A 14,469-nucleotide genomic window follows, 5' to 3' on the forward strand; every position below is an offset into this window, starting at 1 on the left:
ACAATTCAGTGGTAGGTAGAGAGAAGAACAAGGGGCTGAGAGGTAAAGACTGAAGAGCAGATTGTTTTTTCAGTGACATAGCCTAAGGTGTTAGCCAAAAACCACTCAGATCATATGGGGAAAATACAGTTACAGTAAGCAATCTAAAAAAAAGTTGTATAGGGGAGAGATCTTGCAAGACCAAATAAAGTAAGAGCAGACTTTTTTTTTTTTTTTTTTTTTTTTTTTTAGTCTTCAGTGTTGAACAGATTGCACTGCAACATCTCAATTTGCCTCTGTTAGTCTGAGCAGGTCAGATCACAGCCACTGCTGCAGTGTGCATGGGGACAGCAGAAGCAATGTCTGAAAGTGAGAGCTTAGGTGGTTTTTCTATTTGATTTCTTTTTTTTCCCTGTCACCTGGTGGATTTCTTTTTGTTGTTGAAATTGAAAGCCCTGTGTTGTTGCTGTGACAATTAAGACTGTTTGGCAAGCAGATGTCACTTCAAACACTTCAAGATAGAAAAGTGGGTTTCGAATTGGATGGAGCTAAGCTCCTGGTAATTACACGCCAATTAGGCCAAATGCTGATCCTGCTCAAGTGGTAACAGGGCTTTTGATCTCCCAACAGTGAGTGTTGGTTCCTCAAGCAGTTGATTGCTTTCTTTCTTTGCTTCTTCTAAAGGTTCAGCAGGACCTGTTCACCCGCTGGTGGATCCTTTAGCAGCTGGACCCCATTTGGCACGCTTTCCCTACCCGCCTGGGACCATCCCCAACCCATTGCTAGGACAGCCACCTCATGAGCATGAAATGCTCCGACATCCAGTCTTTGGTGAGAGCATTTTATGGTCCTTCTCGGAGGCTGCCCTTTGATCTGAACTGTCATCTTTTCCTCTGGGTCTTAGCGTTTCCTAGGAGGGGGAGTTGGTGGAGTTGAGCTGTAACCCGAAGCTGGGTTTTGTTTTGGTGTGTTGGTTTGGGGGCAGAGGGTGGACAGCTCTGCAGACCTCATAGCAAAAAAAAGAACAGTGTTGGAAAGCATGCAGCTCTCTCTGTTTCAGGTACCCCTTACCCACGGGATCTGCCAGGTGCCATTCCACCTCCGATGTCAGCAGCCCACCAACTGCAGGCCATGCACGCCCAGTCAGCAGAGCTGCAAAGACTGGCAATGGAGCAGCAGTGGTTGCACGGGCATCCTCACATGCATGGTGGTCATCTACCAAGTCAGGAAGATTATTACAGGTGAGAGGTGCCACAAAGGCTTTTGGAGACTAAGAGGTGCTACGGCTTCTTTTACATTTCTCCACATTCCTTCTTTTCCTTTGTTTCCTGAATTACTTCCTCTGTTACTGGGTGCTGAGGTATTGTCCTGATGCACGCGGGGAGAATTGTGAAGCTGCAGTAAAACCTAATTTGGCACAGATGACAGGGCAGATTGAAAGCTAGGCCCAAATTATCGGCACAATACTTGAGCAGTTGAGTCATTTATTGCAGGATTACCTCCGACTGGTTTTAGTATGATTGCTGCCTCTACATTGCTGTTTCTTCTAGAGAGCAGTGCAGGAGGAAGGTGGGTAAAAGTTTTATGAGTGGGAAGCGGTGAGGAATTCCATAAATCTGTTAAATTTTAAGAAATGATGAAAGGCAAAAGGAGGTTGAAATCTGTGAATAAAATCCTGGATTAAGAGCTGAGAATGCTGAGGTGAATCACAGGAGTACTTTCTGCCTAGAATGCTGTATAGTATCGATAGCAGAGTGGTTCTCTTGGCCTGCCTTATCTGACACCACCTTATTTCCTGGTGGGCAATGGCCACTGAATGATATGTCAGCTAAGAAGAAAAAGCCTTCAGCACCTAGCAAAGGTCATTCCACATGTCTGCGGGCTGTAAGGATATATAGGAAACAGCATATTAAATACCTGCCCTGCACTGCCTCACTCTGATGTTTCCGTCCTTGCTTCTGCTCTCCAAAATTACCTGCTGGCCTTGCGCCGTGGGGGCAGCCAGCCTGCCTGAAGCTGACTGACATTTCACTTGCAGCTGCAGATAAAGCCAAAGCTTGATGAGCTGGCACTAGTGATCTGGCTCACATGTAAGGAGCGCTTCGGTAGCGAAAGGTCATCGCTTCCTCCCACAGCAGACAGTGTTATCGCTGCTGTTACAGCGGTTCTCATTTTGTGCTGAAAGCTCAGAAGTCCTCTTGCAACCTCTGTTCCCTTCAGGGCAGCCAGGTGAGGTTAGCAGGAAGACAAGCTGTCACTGAAGTGTCATGACACCTCCTTCGTTTGTTAAAATGAGTTTTCTTTCTTTTTCAGTCGACTGAAGAAAGAAGGCGACAAACAGTTGTAATAAATTATTTATTTGTAATGCTGGCTATGGAAACCCCAGTCCTTGGGAAGGAGTGGAACATTTTTACATACAATAAGAGCTACAAAAGGAAAAGAATATCTTATAAAGATTTCTTTATATATTTAAAGCAGAAACAACCACCCAACAAGTAGAGACTTATCAGCATAGCATTCATTTGTAGAGAAGATTTCTCAAGACTGGTGTGGGTCTCCCTGCATGACAACGTATTCAGAAGCCTATTGAAAATACAGGACTGTGTGGAATATTCAGAGAACTTCCTGCAATCTTGGTTTTTTTCTTACTAGTTTGTTTTGAGTAGGTGCTAGAATCAGGTTCACAACACAAGTCACTGTGCGTGAAGAGACACTCAATGCATCTATAGCTATTTTAAAAAAAAAAACAAGGATTGCAAGTAGGTGACATAACAAGCTCTGAATCCAAGTGCTATAATAATAAAAATCTACTTTTATTTTAATACATTGTAGGAAATCTTCATAATTTTAAAGAGAGCTCAGTTCTGCAGCATGGCTTTTTAAGTCTGTAAATAACTTTTTTGGGTAGAGGGGAGAAACAAAACAAAACAAAACTCCAGAAACGTTTATCTTGATTTTCAGTAACATCACAAGTTGTGAATTCCTACCTGGTATTGACAGAATACAGAGTTGATTTTTTAATAAAAAAATATATATAGTTATCCCTTTAATTAAAGGGAGCGATGGGTATCAATAATTTCAAATGGGTAAAAGCTTGAAATTTGGTTTGCTATCAACAATAAGCATTAAAGGGAGTTGCAGGGATAATGTTGCAAATGACTGTTTCTGTTCTTGGTTTTTGTTTTTTGTTTTTGTTAGTGTTACATCTCTCTGTTCTGCAGGTGATTTCTGTTGAGTTGGGTTTCTCAGCAGTACAGGTGTCCCTTGGAACCAGCTTACCCTTTTGATGCCTACTTCAAGGGTTAATTTTCAGTGTGGCCATAATAAACCTCTTTCCTATTACCTTTTTGACACGTAGTCTAACTACATTGGTTTTAGATTATCCCTTCTAGGATAAGCAAACGTTCAAAGAAATAATCTGTTCTAAAATCTTTTTTAAAATGCTCCTTGGCACAAACTAGTACAGCCAGAATTTTGTATGCATGTGCATATTTTTGGAGGATTTGCTCTTTCTGGCCTCTCGTGTTTGATACACTCTTAAGAAAAGAGGACTAGGCAACTCAGCGTTCTTAAAGTTGTTTTGCAGAGACCAGTCTGCATTTCTCTGACTGTTGAAATTTTGTTTTTTTTGTAAGCAAAAACTTTTTAACTGCCGCCAGTTTTCTGTATCTCAGGAACTTATTAATGAACATTAATCAAAAACATGGACAGTAACATTTACTGACTCCCAAGCCTACGGGTCCATGCAGAATAACTCCTGTTGGCTAGTTCCCATGTGGATGGTGAAAGGAGAGGAGCACACAGAAGGCCAGTGAGCATTATTCTGGAGACGGCTCTGCTTCCTGTCTAGGCAGAAAGGTTTTGTTTGGTTTTGTTTGCTTGGTTTTTACTGTTTTGCCACTTTTTTTTTTTCTTCCAGAGCAGAGGGTGATGCAACCAATGGACATCTGAATCTGTTGGCCATGTTTTCTGCTGGTGCATAACTTCCCCCATTCCCTCTCTCAACTCATGAGCACTCTATCTCTGCCGTCGTAGACTGTTAAATGTGATGGTTGTGTCATAGGACTGTACTGAGCCATGTTTGATAAAATTGTAGTTAATCATATGCTCTAATGGAAGGAAGGCATGGCACGCACGGTGCTTTGTCCACCGCATGGGTCTCGATCCAGAGCTGGTGTTAGTGCCCGAAGGTTATTGTTGGGCATTATAGTAACATCAATTTACAAATTAAAACCTTGCATCAGGGTATTCTAAGCCCATTTAAATCGAGAGTATACGAGAGAGAGAGGGAGAGGAGGATTTTATCCGTTGATGCTGACCTTTGTTTTCTCCATTCCAGATTTCTCAGTGCTCAGGAACTGCAGTAGCATTTAATCAGTTCCACCTGCTATGTGTGAACTCTCTGAAGGCGTTAGCAGGAACAGCTAGCATTTCTGACATTTGGAAGCCACGAGGTCAGTCTAGAGCCAAGGATGGTGAGGTTTTCTTCAGCCAATGCCTTTAGTTGGTGTCTGCAGTGATCAGGTGAATTAAGAACTAGTTTTCTTCTGAATAACGTTTTTAACTTTTGCTAAGGGGAGCAGCCAGTAAGATGGGTCTGCTCAGCAGAAAGCACGCCTTGGTTGATTTTAAAGGTCCAGTTAGGCATATTTCAGATAATTCTTCCCTCCCTGTTTTTACCGTGTGGAATTTGGGAGGTTGGAGGCATTCAGCCATTTCTTCTGAATCTTTTCTTCTGCTGTTATTTTTAGCTATCGTTATTCTTAAGAAAAATTTGGAAATTCCCTCTACTCCTCCCTCTTCTCTCTGTATTTTTTTTCCAAATGAAGCGTTGTTTTGCAATCTGAGTTCAAAAGCTATTCATCGATCTCACTTATTTGTTTCCAGATAAATATTCCAATATTTTAGGGAATTTTTTTTGCATCATTCAGCCAATAAGCACTGAAATTCTTCCACTTTAGACTTATGATTAACTACAACTTTACTTGCAGTGGCTTTTGAAGCCATCTTGCTGTTCGATGCCCTGTTAAAAACAACCCAGACCTTTTGATTTTCTTTAAGAGATCTCTCTTGTTTTTCCTCGGTTTTAAAAGTTTATTTTTTAATTTTGCTTTAGTGTTTTTGAAACGTCTCTCTTGTTCTATGTCGTCATGGTTGAGCTTGTTTCACTGCACCGTTAAAGCAGAGTGTACATTCTGACTGCTACATTTATATATATCTTGAAGCTTAATGTATATATGAGTAGTTTGCCATGGGATAACACAGTGTAAACAGAGTAGAAACCCAGAAATCGTGACTTCTGTGTTCTCTCCATTTGAGTATTTTGTAATTTTTTTGAAATATTTGTGGACATAAATAAAACCAAGCTACACTACAGCAGCCAGGTTTTGCCTGCAAGCGAAATGTGTCTGTTGATTGTTGTTAGTGGGAAAAAGAGTATTTTCATCTGGGCAATATGGGATGCTGGCACGGCCATCTTCTCGGTTTCAAAGCTTGTCTCGTCTCTTTCTTGGCTTTACTTTTCCTTCTGTGAGGTTATTTCATTTTTAATATACAGTACACAGAACACCAACATCATGTCCAGCTTTGGAGTATATTTTGCCTACCCGAGGCTCATTTATGCTCTAGGGCCATACTGTGCAACTTCAGCATTTTTTTCCCTTAAGTTGAGAAGTCAAATTGAAAAGAATGAATGTGTAAGGATGTTTTGGTTGTCATGACTTCAGGGGGTTTCTGTGTACAGTGGTAATACGTTGCAGCCACTGATCTGTTTGAGCACAAACAAGTAGTTAAAATGAAGTGTGTAGAGAAGCTCTCACTGCATCAACCAGTGAAGGGTAGAAGAACAGGATATTCAGTTCTACTCTATTGAAACAGCTTAGATGCTGTCATTTTCCTTTAATTTTGCTTATGAACCAAAGGTGTTGGAAAATGAGCCCTTTTGACTCACGAGGGTTAACCTTCAAATTAAATTAATAGCATGCTACAGATGATCCAGTAACTGAAATTTTTCCTGCCTCTTATTTTCTAAGAGATGTTACTTTGTGCCAGTGAAATCTTCTTGAACATGACTGATACGGGGCTCGTGAGAGATGCATTCCAAAGCAATGATAATTGCAGGGAGGAGGGTGCACAATAACTCATTGTCTATTCATTGCTTGCTGAAAAGCTAAAATTTGCTTTCAAATTGCATACACTTCTGTGTTTGTGTACGTTTGTAATGGCTCCCTGCCCTCTGTCTATCAAGGATTATAATGTGTTTGTATGAGCTAGCTGTTTGGGTGTTCCGTATTTGCAGTTCGTGATAATCGGTGTCTCCAAAGCTTAGGAAAACGTCGTGCTGCTGCAAAGAGAGGTGGTGAGTATCTTCACAGAATAAATGTTTGGTCAGAAGGGAGACAGTAAGGCTGCGTTCTGGATCTGTTCCTCCTTTGTGTTTGCTAAATGATTTTTCAGAAATAGTGAGGTGTCCTGACTCCAGTTCAAGCTAATGAGTGCTCTCAGTGTGGTAAGAAAAGAGTGCCCTGTTGTTTGAGCGCGCTTGAAGCAGACGGAGCAGTTGCAGACAAATTGCAAAGGAGTTTGGAGCTGCATATTTCAAGAGTCTGCTCTATTTATACCCTGTGGCATTTTGTAAGGGGAAGGTCAATTCTGTCTACTGGAAATAGCTTCTGAAAGTGCTTTCTCTAAGCCCGGCTTGAACATGTGCCATGGTATTTATTTCGACATATTTTATTTATTTCTTTTTTTAATTTCTTGTACTTAACATAGAACTCGAATGTGCTGAGGCTGCCCTCCGTTGCTACAGGTTGTTGAGTTTCCAGCCTTGAAATGTTGAACCCTACAGGGACAAGGCCAAAGAGGATTTTTATTACTGCATAAATTGAACGATAAAGTTCCTATTGCAGTGTTGGTCTTGTGTTAATGATGCCTTGGCATTACAAGGCTAGAGAGCCGTCCATCACATGGCTGTGTTACAGGTACATTACCAGACTTCATTCTAAAGTCACGTCAGCTGTAAAAAGTAACATGGGCAGTGAGGTTTCAGTCCTGTCTAGGCCGTGCGTAGCTTTTTACAACATATATTCGTTTAGTCTGAGGAGAAAAGGTGAAGCCTGGTGTTTTGTTTGGGAATTTGATTGTTCTGTTCTTTGAACATGGGAAAAAAGGTAGCTTGTTTTGTTGCCTGGCGTGAGATTTCTGTTCTTTGTAGGAGTTTCTATGCATTGGGTTTGGTCCCTGAAAATGTTAAAGTGAATTTGTTTTAGGCAGTAGTAGCAGGAGGCGGAAAGGAGAGCAAGGGGAGGGAAAGCAGAGCAGCTTTTCACATGTATATGCACTATTAAATATTTGGTTTGCTGTAATCACTCTAGTAAACAGCAGCAAAATCTGCACTCTAGGCAAGTGATTAAGTTCTTAGTTTTCCTTTACTTTTGATGACGGCGGAAATGAATGCACTGAATGTTTGGAACAGTTTGTTTACAGCCATCAAAATGGCTGGGAGCCTGAGGAGGGCACACCCGCCTGTCCTGTGGCACGTCCCGCCCTCGGTGGAGCAGCGAGCTTACTTGCCTGTCTCCTCTCAAAGCCTGAGATTAAGCCTGGTTTATGCCCAAATATTAAACTGAATTTGTTATTCCCAGCCTGGCACCTAGCAGGATTTTTGCCTGGGCCCTAAAGCTCTTTGTGCTTAGAGGTCTGAACTGGGGCATAGCACGGGCGGCAAGAAATCAGTCCTAAAGCTCCTTGTATTTAGAGGTCTGACCTGAGGTGCAGCATGGGAGGTGTAAAAGTGGTATTTTGGGAGCTTAATCTATGCCAGGTGGGACACTTTGGGGCTGGGGAGGGGATTTTTCCTCACAGGGTGGTGCCCTGCTCGCAGCTGGGGCTGTGAGGACCTGACAAGCCACGCCTGGGCCCAGGCCTGGAAGGTTCCAGAAGGCGCTGCGAGCCCTCAGCATGGTGGCACGCAGGTAGGAGCTGTGCCCTGCTGTGAGGGGGAGAAGGATGACAAAAAGGTGGTGGAGGAGCCTCAGAGAGGCTCATCTCTTTCCTCAGGGCAGCTCTGGCTGGCTGCCTGTGGAGGGAAGCGAGAGCCTGAGGGAAATGTCGCCCCGTGACCTCCTGGTGGTGTCCCCAGGCCACAAAGGAGACGGGTGTCCCTCAGGCTGGGGCTGGGTCCCCCCAGATCCCAAGTAGTGTCCCCTTTTTCCTGAGGCAGCAGCCCCTTGGCTTGTTCTGTGGGCTTAGTCCAGGCCATGTTGCTGTGACAGGCCCCAGGTGTCCCAGTCACCTCCATCGCCATCGTGGATGTTTCTCCTGCCTTGCTCTCCACACGTCTGAGGTAAGTTTGAGAAAGTTTTGCTGGTGTTTGTGGTTTTGTTTTTTTTTTTAATGTTGGGTATTTTCTTACTTCAGAAAGACTCTGGGTGTTTCGTGTTGGGGGGAAGAGCCTTTGGTGTGTCCTGCACATGCAGGTTGTTTTTTACAAACGACTGTTCTGTTGTTTTGTCCTTTAATGCAAGATAATTACCTGTGATTTTTCTTAATGGTGTTGACTTTGCAAAACCAAACTGGAGCAATAGATAAAACCAAATGTAATGCAAACCGTACGTCCCAAGTGGACGGCTTACCTGGGCTATTTTTTGTTCTTTACAAATGCTCATCTCTGTAGAAGCAGTAACTTTCCCCTACAAAATCAGCTATTTTTATATAGGTAAAAAATGTCCTTCCTCCCTGCCCTGTTCCTAATCACTGTCCTCTTTCCACAACTTCTCTGCATAAACTCTTAGCGTACCTCAGAAGTACAGTTGTAAAAAGTGAAAGACCCAAAAAAGATTTATTTTTGAATGCATCTTGTTTCCGTTCTGTCGCTCCGAATGACTTTGTTGGGTCTTTCCAGCTTCTGAAATCCTGTATTGCAGGTTTATCTCATTATTTGCTAGCTCTTTAAATATTTGCCCCATGTTTTTACCTGTGGCAATGTCACCAGGAGGAAGCAGGCTCTGCAAAGAGCTCACTTAGCTTGTAAACACTCTCACCCCTTGCTATAGCTCCAAGGCTGAGCTCCTGCACCAGGGGACGTGTGCATGGGAGAGAAATTACGGAGTAAATTGATGCACTGGCCTTGGAAAATGGCTGTGCGCGATGTCAGTGGAGCTGCATTTCACTTTGCCTGGGGACTTGGTTTTCCTGGAACAGGCTATTAATCGCATCTGCTAGATGGATTTTTTTTCTGGTGTTGCAGCTTGTTTGAATGAACCCTAATTACAAAGTCCAGGCAATTACAAGTAAAGGAAGCTAGTGTTCACGGCCTAGTAACTTGGTTGAATGTATGCCTTCAAAACACGCAGCCTCAGCTACATCAGGGGTTCTCCTCCCTCCGCGTTAGATTGTTTTATTGTCATTGTTTTATCCTCATTTTGGCTTCTCTCCAGTTGTCTTCACTGCTTAATGCTTTTTCTGCAATAGCAAATAAAATGGATATCAATAACAATATTTTTATGAAACGCAAGAGGATGCTCAGTAGCAAAGGAGTGAAGGAACACGCTACTCGGCTTCTCACAGAAGCTCCAGTGAGCTTCAGCACTTCGTAATAGTGAGGATTTTGTTTGTCACTGTGATAATTTATTGTAAGTGGGGGGAGAGGATGAGCAGAGGGAATGTTAACAGGCAGAGTGTCCATTTTGAAATACGGGAGTTCTCCGGTTGCTCTTATTTTAACCTGTGAAAGGGTCCCCTCAGCCTTAAATCTTGTAGTGCACAAAATGGCACCGTCTCCAGTGCGTCTCCAGTGAAGTCTTTTCGTGTTGCTAATGTTCCTCTAGCCATTCTTTGAGGGAGTGGAAACATAGGGTGAAGTGAGGATCACAGCTTGGATTTATTGGCACTGCATATAGATATGTGGCCACCAAAGATGTGTAGTGGGGGACAGGGAAATCTCCCTTCTAGCCGATGTGTCAGGCAGGGCGAGGAGCTTGAGGAGCACGTCAGAAGGAAGGCTGGAGAGTGGCAAGTGTTGTGACAGCCTGCGGAGCTGTACCTTGGGTATTTTCAAGGGTTTCTCTTCAGCCCATATGCAGATCCCTGTAACACACGGCAGTTTGGTGCCAGTACGTTTCTCGCTTGGCACATCTTAGTTCAGCTCTGAGCGCTACCATGTTAGTTCTTGAGAGAACTGAACGTAGTGCTGGTCTTGTAGGAGAGGCAGCTGCACGTTCGCAACTGCTGCCACAGTTTGAGGAGTGTGCGAGTGCCTTGTGCTACAGAACTGAAAGGGTTTGTAAAATGCTAGGGCTGCCACAGGGCCACTGTGAAGTGTCTCCCCACTCGAAATGAAACAGCGTTTAATTAAATGTTCCATCAGATGCGTGTTTGGTGCTGACGGGCAGGGACCCTCCAGGTGAAGGCACGCTGGCAGGAGGGCAGACAGGTTTGTCTGCAGCTACCTCAGCACGTAGGGGAAGCTTTGTCTGCATTCGTGTAGGCTGAAACTTGTTCTGAGTTGACCTCAGACTTGGAATCTGAGCAGAGACGTCAGTCCCTAGGATGGCACTGAGCTGCAAGTACTGATTCATGCAGATGACAATACTTAAATAATCCTGACTGCATCCTGTCTCAGAATCTGTGGCTTATCTCTTCATCACATTGAAACTATTGAGTTAATTCAGTTTCTTGCCCCTTTTGATCTACTTTTTTGGCACGTAGAGGGTTTGTAATCTTTGTCTGTCCTTCTTCATCCGTCAAGCTGCTGCATTAAAGCCTGGCCTGTGCTGGGTTTTCCTGTAGGTGGTATTGATTAGGGCGGTGAAAATAATTCCTTTTCTTCCCTAGTGTAGTTCTAGCGGTTCATTTTCCAACTGTGGAAACAGCTGTACTGGAATGAGGCTAGCTGATTGCAAAATATTTATTTCTTTTTGATAGGTAAGAGAGTCAAGCATAATTTTACTGGTAATACCTGAATTCATTGCTTTTACTCTTTCAACTATTGTGTTACGAGACAAATTTCAGGCATAAACAAGCCTCTCGGTGACAGCAGCAAAAAAATGCAGGTTGGTTAGTGCTCACTGAGATTTCTGTACTGGGGACATGGATGCTGAGGGCAGTGAAAATCCTCGTGGGATCTGTGCTCACTGGGGAAAAAAGCCCCTAAAAAGAGGTACCTTTGCAAAGCACTCCCTCTCCATCAGTCCTGAGGCAGCGTACCCTGCGTTTCATTTGTCAGGTGTCCTGAAGACTTAGAGTGTAATGAACTGAGGAAAGGCTGGAGGTGAAGCCTACACGGTGTGAATTTGTGGTGGTGCTACGGTGTTTTACAGCGGCATTGAATCCAGCCCACTGCCAGCATGTGAGGGGACGGTTCTGAGCCTGGTGACAGCAGCACACCTAATGCAGGGCCTTTTAACAGAGTTTGTGCTGGAAAAGTCAGTTTCCAGATGTAAGATCCTTGCTGCTTCTCCCTGAAGTGGTGATACCGTTGTCCTTTCACCTGTTGCCATTGCTTTGCTACAGACGGTGTGAGTACAGACACAGTGTGCATGCAGCGGGGCTGTAGAAATATTTTCTTTCCTTTTCCTTAGGTGTTGTTTAAAGCAGAGCTGCCTGGCTTTACTAATTTCTCGTGGAGACAATACCTGGGGCCAGGCGCTGTTGGGGGAGGCACCGTGACAGAAACACCTTCATCTAAATGTAAATGCTGCTTCCCTGCCTCAGGCTGCCTTTAAGAAGCTTTTTCTGGGGGAAGTGGCTACAAGGTAATGGTCCCAATCAATTTATTCATGTCAAGAAATGGTCTTTTATATGCTTATTTGAAATGTATTGTTCTGGGGTGATAGGACCACATTTGTTTTTTAAGCAGGTGACTCAAATGGAATGAGAATCAGGGAGCGGAAAGGAAAGGGAAAAGAAATGGTGTGAGGCTCCGTGCAGTTTGGGGAGGGCTCTGCTCGGACCCCTGAGTGCAAATGGTAGGAAGGAATGGGACAGGAGGCAATGGTTGCTGGCTATAACCAGGACGTGACCGCCCCTGTGTTCCTCTGTGGGCACTGGGGCCCGAGTAGTCTCGTCTGCTCTGGGTTGGGGGTTGAGGAAGGGAGTTGAGCAGTCCCCAGCAAGGACAGGAGGATTTTCTGAGCCGCTCAGTCTTACCATGAAGCAGCCTCTGCTTGTAGCTGACTGTCTTGGGCAAAGTCAGCTTGAAATTCTCCAGCATACCCACTCCTGTCCTGGCTTAAAGGGAAAGCAGGTGAAGAGGTGTCAGATCAAAGTGGGAAACAAAACTCTGTCCTTATATATTTCATACCCCGCAGCAGAGTGTGAACTCTGTGTTTGTCTCCTGCCAGCAGCCACACAAGCGGTGCCTTTTACGTGTGGCATTTCACTGTCCTTTGGCTTGGACTTCAGCTTGAGGTAACCTCACCGAGCTGTTGTGACAGCAAGAGGCTAACAGGCACGGGCAGGTGCTGACGGCAAGGCAGCCTGCTCTGCCAGCGGCTCCTGGGCACTGCTCCCCCCTGCAACTCCACATCACTATTTCTCAAACTGCATTTTGGCACTTGTGCCAAATTACTTCCCGGCCCATTGAAAGGTGCATCTGTTCCGCAGGGCCTGGGCCCAGGGTTTGCCCCATCTGCACAGGTTCTGTTTGGCTCTGCCGCACAGCCCAGCAGTGGTTTTGGTTTGCTGTGTCGTGGTGCCTCTCTGATAAAACACAGAGGGAGATACGGACTTGCTCCAAGTCCTGTTTTGCTCTTTCAAAAGAGTGTTGAACAGGTGGATTACTAATATTTGGTTTGTGGGTGGCCCCTGGAGCTGGCCTGGGGGAGCTCCCCAGGAGGGCGGCCTGAAGGACTGGGGAGTGATGGATTTGGGGGCAAGTGCCAGCCCCGAGCATTGGCCGGGCTCCAGTGGCCCTGGCCAGGCTGCAGGTTGCCACCGGGGACGATTCTCAGCCACGGGTGCCTTTGCAGCGCTTGCCACCGGATGGCAGCAGATGCTCGGGAAAAGGATTTCAGCCCTCGAGCGCTTCCAGGAAAACTTGAGGATCTCACAGCAGTGGCTGGACCGGGGTCATGGGCAGAAAGCAAACCCTCCACCAAGGCTGCAGCGTGCCCGTGAGGTCCAGCACCACCTGCTCCATGCAGCACTGCGTGCCCGTGGCTTTCCTCAGGGTAAAACAAGCTTCTGCCACCCGAGTTTCCCAGCTGCTGCTTTTACTCCCATCCTCGTGCAAGCTGCTGTGCACCTTTTGGCTTTGTCTGCCACTGCAAAGAGCAGTTCTTTTGCTGTGCTTGTTATCCATTAGAGGCTGGGAGACACAGACCCTTCTTTTAGCCAGCTGCTCTGTGTGTGTACGTATTTATATTGTGGCACAGGGCTGCCTCGGATTCCTCGTCTGGACTCCTGAGCAGCTGTGTGGCCCCACATGAGTCCCACCACCTCCGGGTGCCCTGGATTCCCCCCTTCGAGCTGTGCTTTTGATGCCCTTGTAGGGAAACGGGGATGTAAACACGAGGCAGCTGCCCGGGGAGGATTTGTTTCTTTTAGGTGGCCTCTACTCTGGACTCACTTCTTGAGCTGGAAAAATACACAAGCCATGAAATAATATTTAATACATCAACCCCCGCCAGCAACAGCCCTCTTCCACCCCATGCAGCAGCTGGGAGATGACACGAGGGGTTTTCTTCTAAACTTTTTTTAGCTTTTTTTGGTCTGAATGTCACGGCCTCGAGAGCTGGTGTTTGCCTGCAGGGCAGAGCAGTGTGCAGCCAAAGATAAATGCCACCGAGGCGCGCTGCGGTGATGGATGGCTCCGTCAGGCAGTATCGGTCTGCTAAGGACCAGCAAAGGATGCCCTGCACAAAACACTCCTGACCTTATCGATTCCTCACGTGGCGCCTGCCCAGCGCGGGGCTTGTCTGGAGCCGTCGCAGCGAGCGGGCGAGGAAGCAGAGAGGGAGGTCAGGGCGCCGAGGCCGTTTGGGCAGACGGGGCGTTTGTTTGCTGGGCTGGCTGCTCCCGTCAATGGCTCTGATGCTGGGGGCGATGTCCAGCTGCACGGGGGCAGATAGCAATGAGTGGAAGCAGAGGCCAGCGGGCTGCAGTGCGAGGAGTCAGGCAGGTGGATGGGAAGAGGGCTTCTGCACGGCAGATACTGAGTGAAAAATCAATTTTAAAGGAACAGAGGATGATAGCAGGGGCCTGCTCAGACAGTTCCTGCCATCTCCCCTGTTCTTTCCCTTCCCCAAGCCCTGCAAACCTGGTGATGTTGCAGAGCTCCCCAGAAGCTGGCTGGGAAGCCAGCACACGGTCCTTTAACAGGATAAGGTGTTTCAGTTCAGGGTGTGGGCACCTGCTCTAATGTGAGCCGTGCTGCTCCTCATCCACACTGGACAATATCTGAGGGCACGGCGTGGTCGCAGAAGCCACGGAGCTCTCCTGGGACATTTCATTGGCCTCGTGGAGCTCTCCTGTACGTAAAGATTGTGGCGA

At 45.9% G+C, this 14,469-nt stretch overlaps 2 protein-coding genes across 10 annotated transcripts in view; both read left to right on the forward strand.

Annotated features, from left to right (window-relative positions):
• RERE (arginine-glutamic acid dipeptide repeats) overlaps positions 1-5,355 on the forward strand; it is a 222,513-nt gene extending 217,158 nt beyond the window's left edge. For all 8 annotated transcript variants that reach the window (XM_072026842.1, XM_027443353.3, XM_027443354.3 and 5 more), the window contains 3 exons: positions 664-810; positions 1,040-1,220; positions 2,293-5,355. In XM_072026842.1, the coding sequence (XP_071882943.1) occupies positions 664-810; positions 1,040-1,220; positions 2,293-2,326 (362 nt within the window). In that variant the 3' untranslated portion in view covers positions 2,327-5,355. The remainder of the gene's footprint in view (positions 1-663; positions 811-1,039; positions 1,221-2,292) is intronic.
• Positions 5,356-7,902: 2,547 nt separating this feature from the next.
• SAMD11 (sterile alpha motif domain containing 11) overlaps positions 7,903-14,469 on the forward strand; it is a 200,034-nt gene continuing 193,467 nt past the window's right edge. The window contains exon 1 of one of the 2 annotated variants that reach the window (XM_038166518.2): positions 7,903-8,323. The gene's annotated coding sequence lies outside the window, so the exon portion shown is untranslated. The remainder of the gene's footprint in view (positions 8,324-14,469) is intronic. The other variant, XM_072026846.1, reaches the window with a different exon arrangement.

Source organism: Anas platyrhynchos, chromosome 22 (assembly GCF_047663525.1).
Source record: "Anas platyrhynchos isolate ZD024472 breed Pekin duck chromosome 22, IASCAAS_PekinDuck_T2T, whole genome shotgun sequence".
Taxonomy (NCBI): Eukaryota; Metazoa; Chordata; class Aves; order Anseriformes; family Anatidae; genus Anas; species Anas platyrhynchos.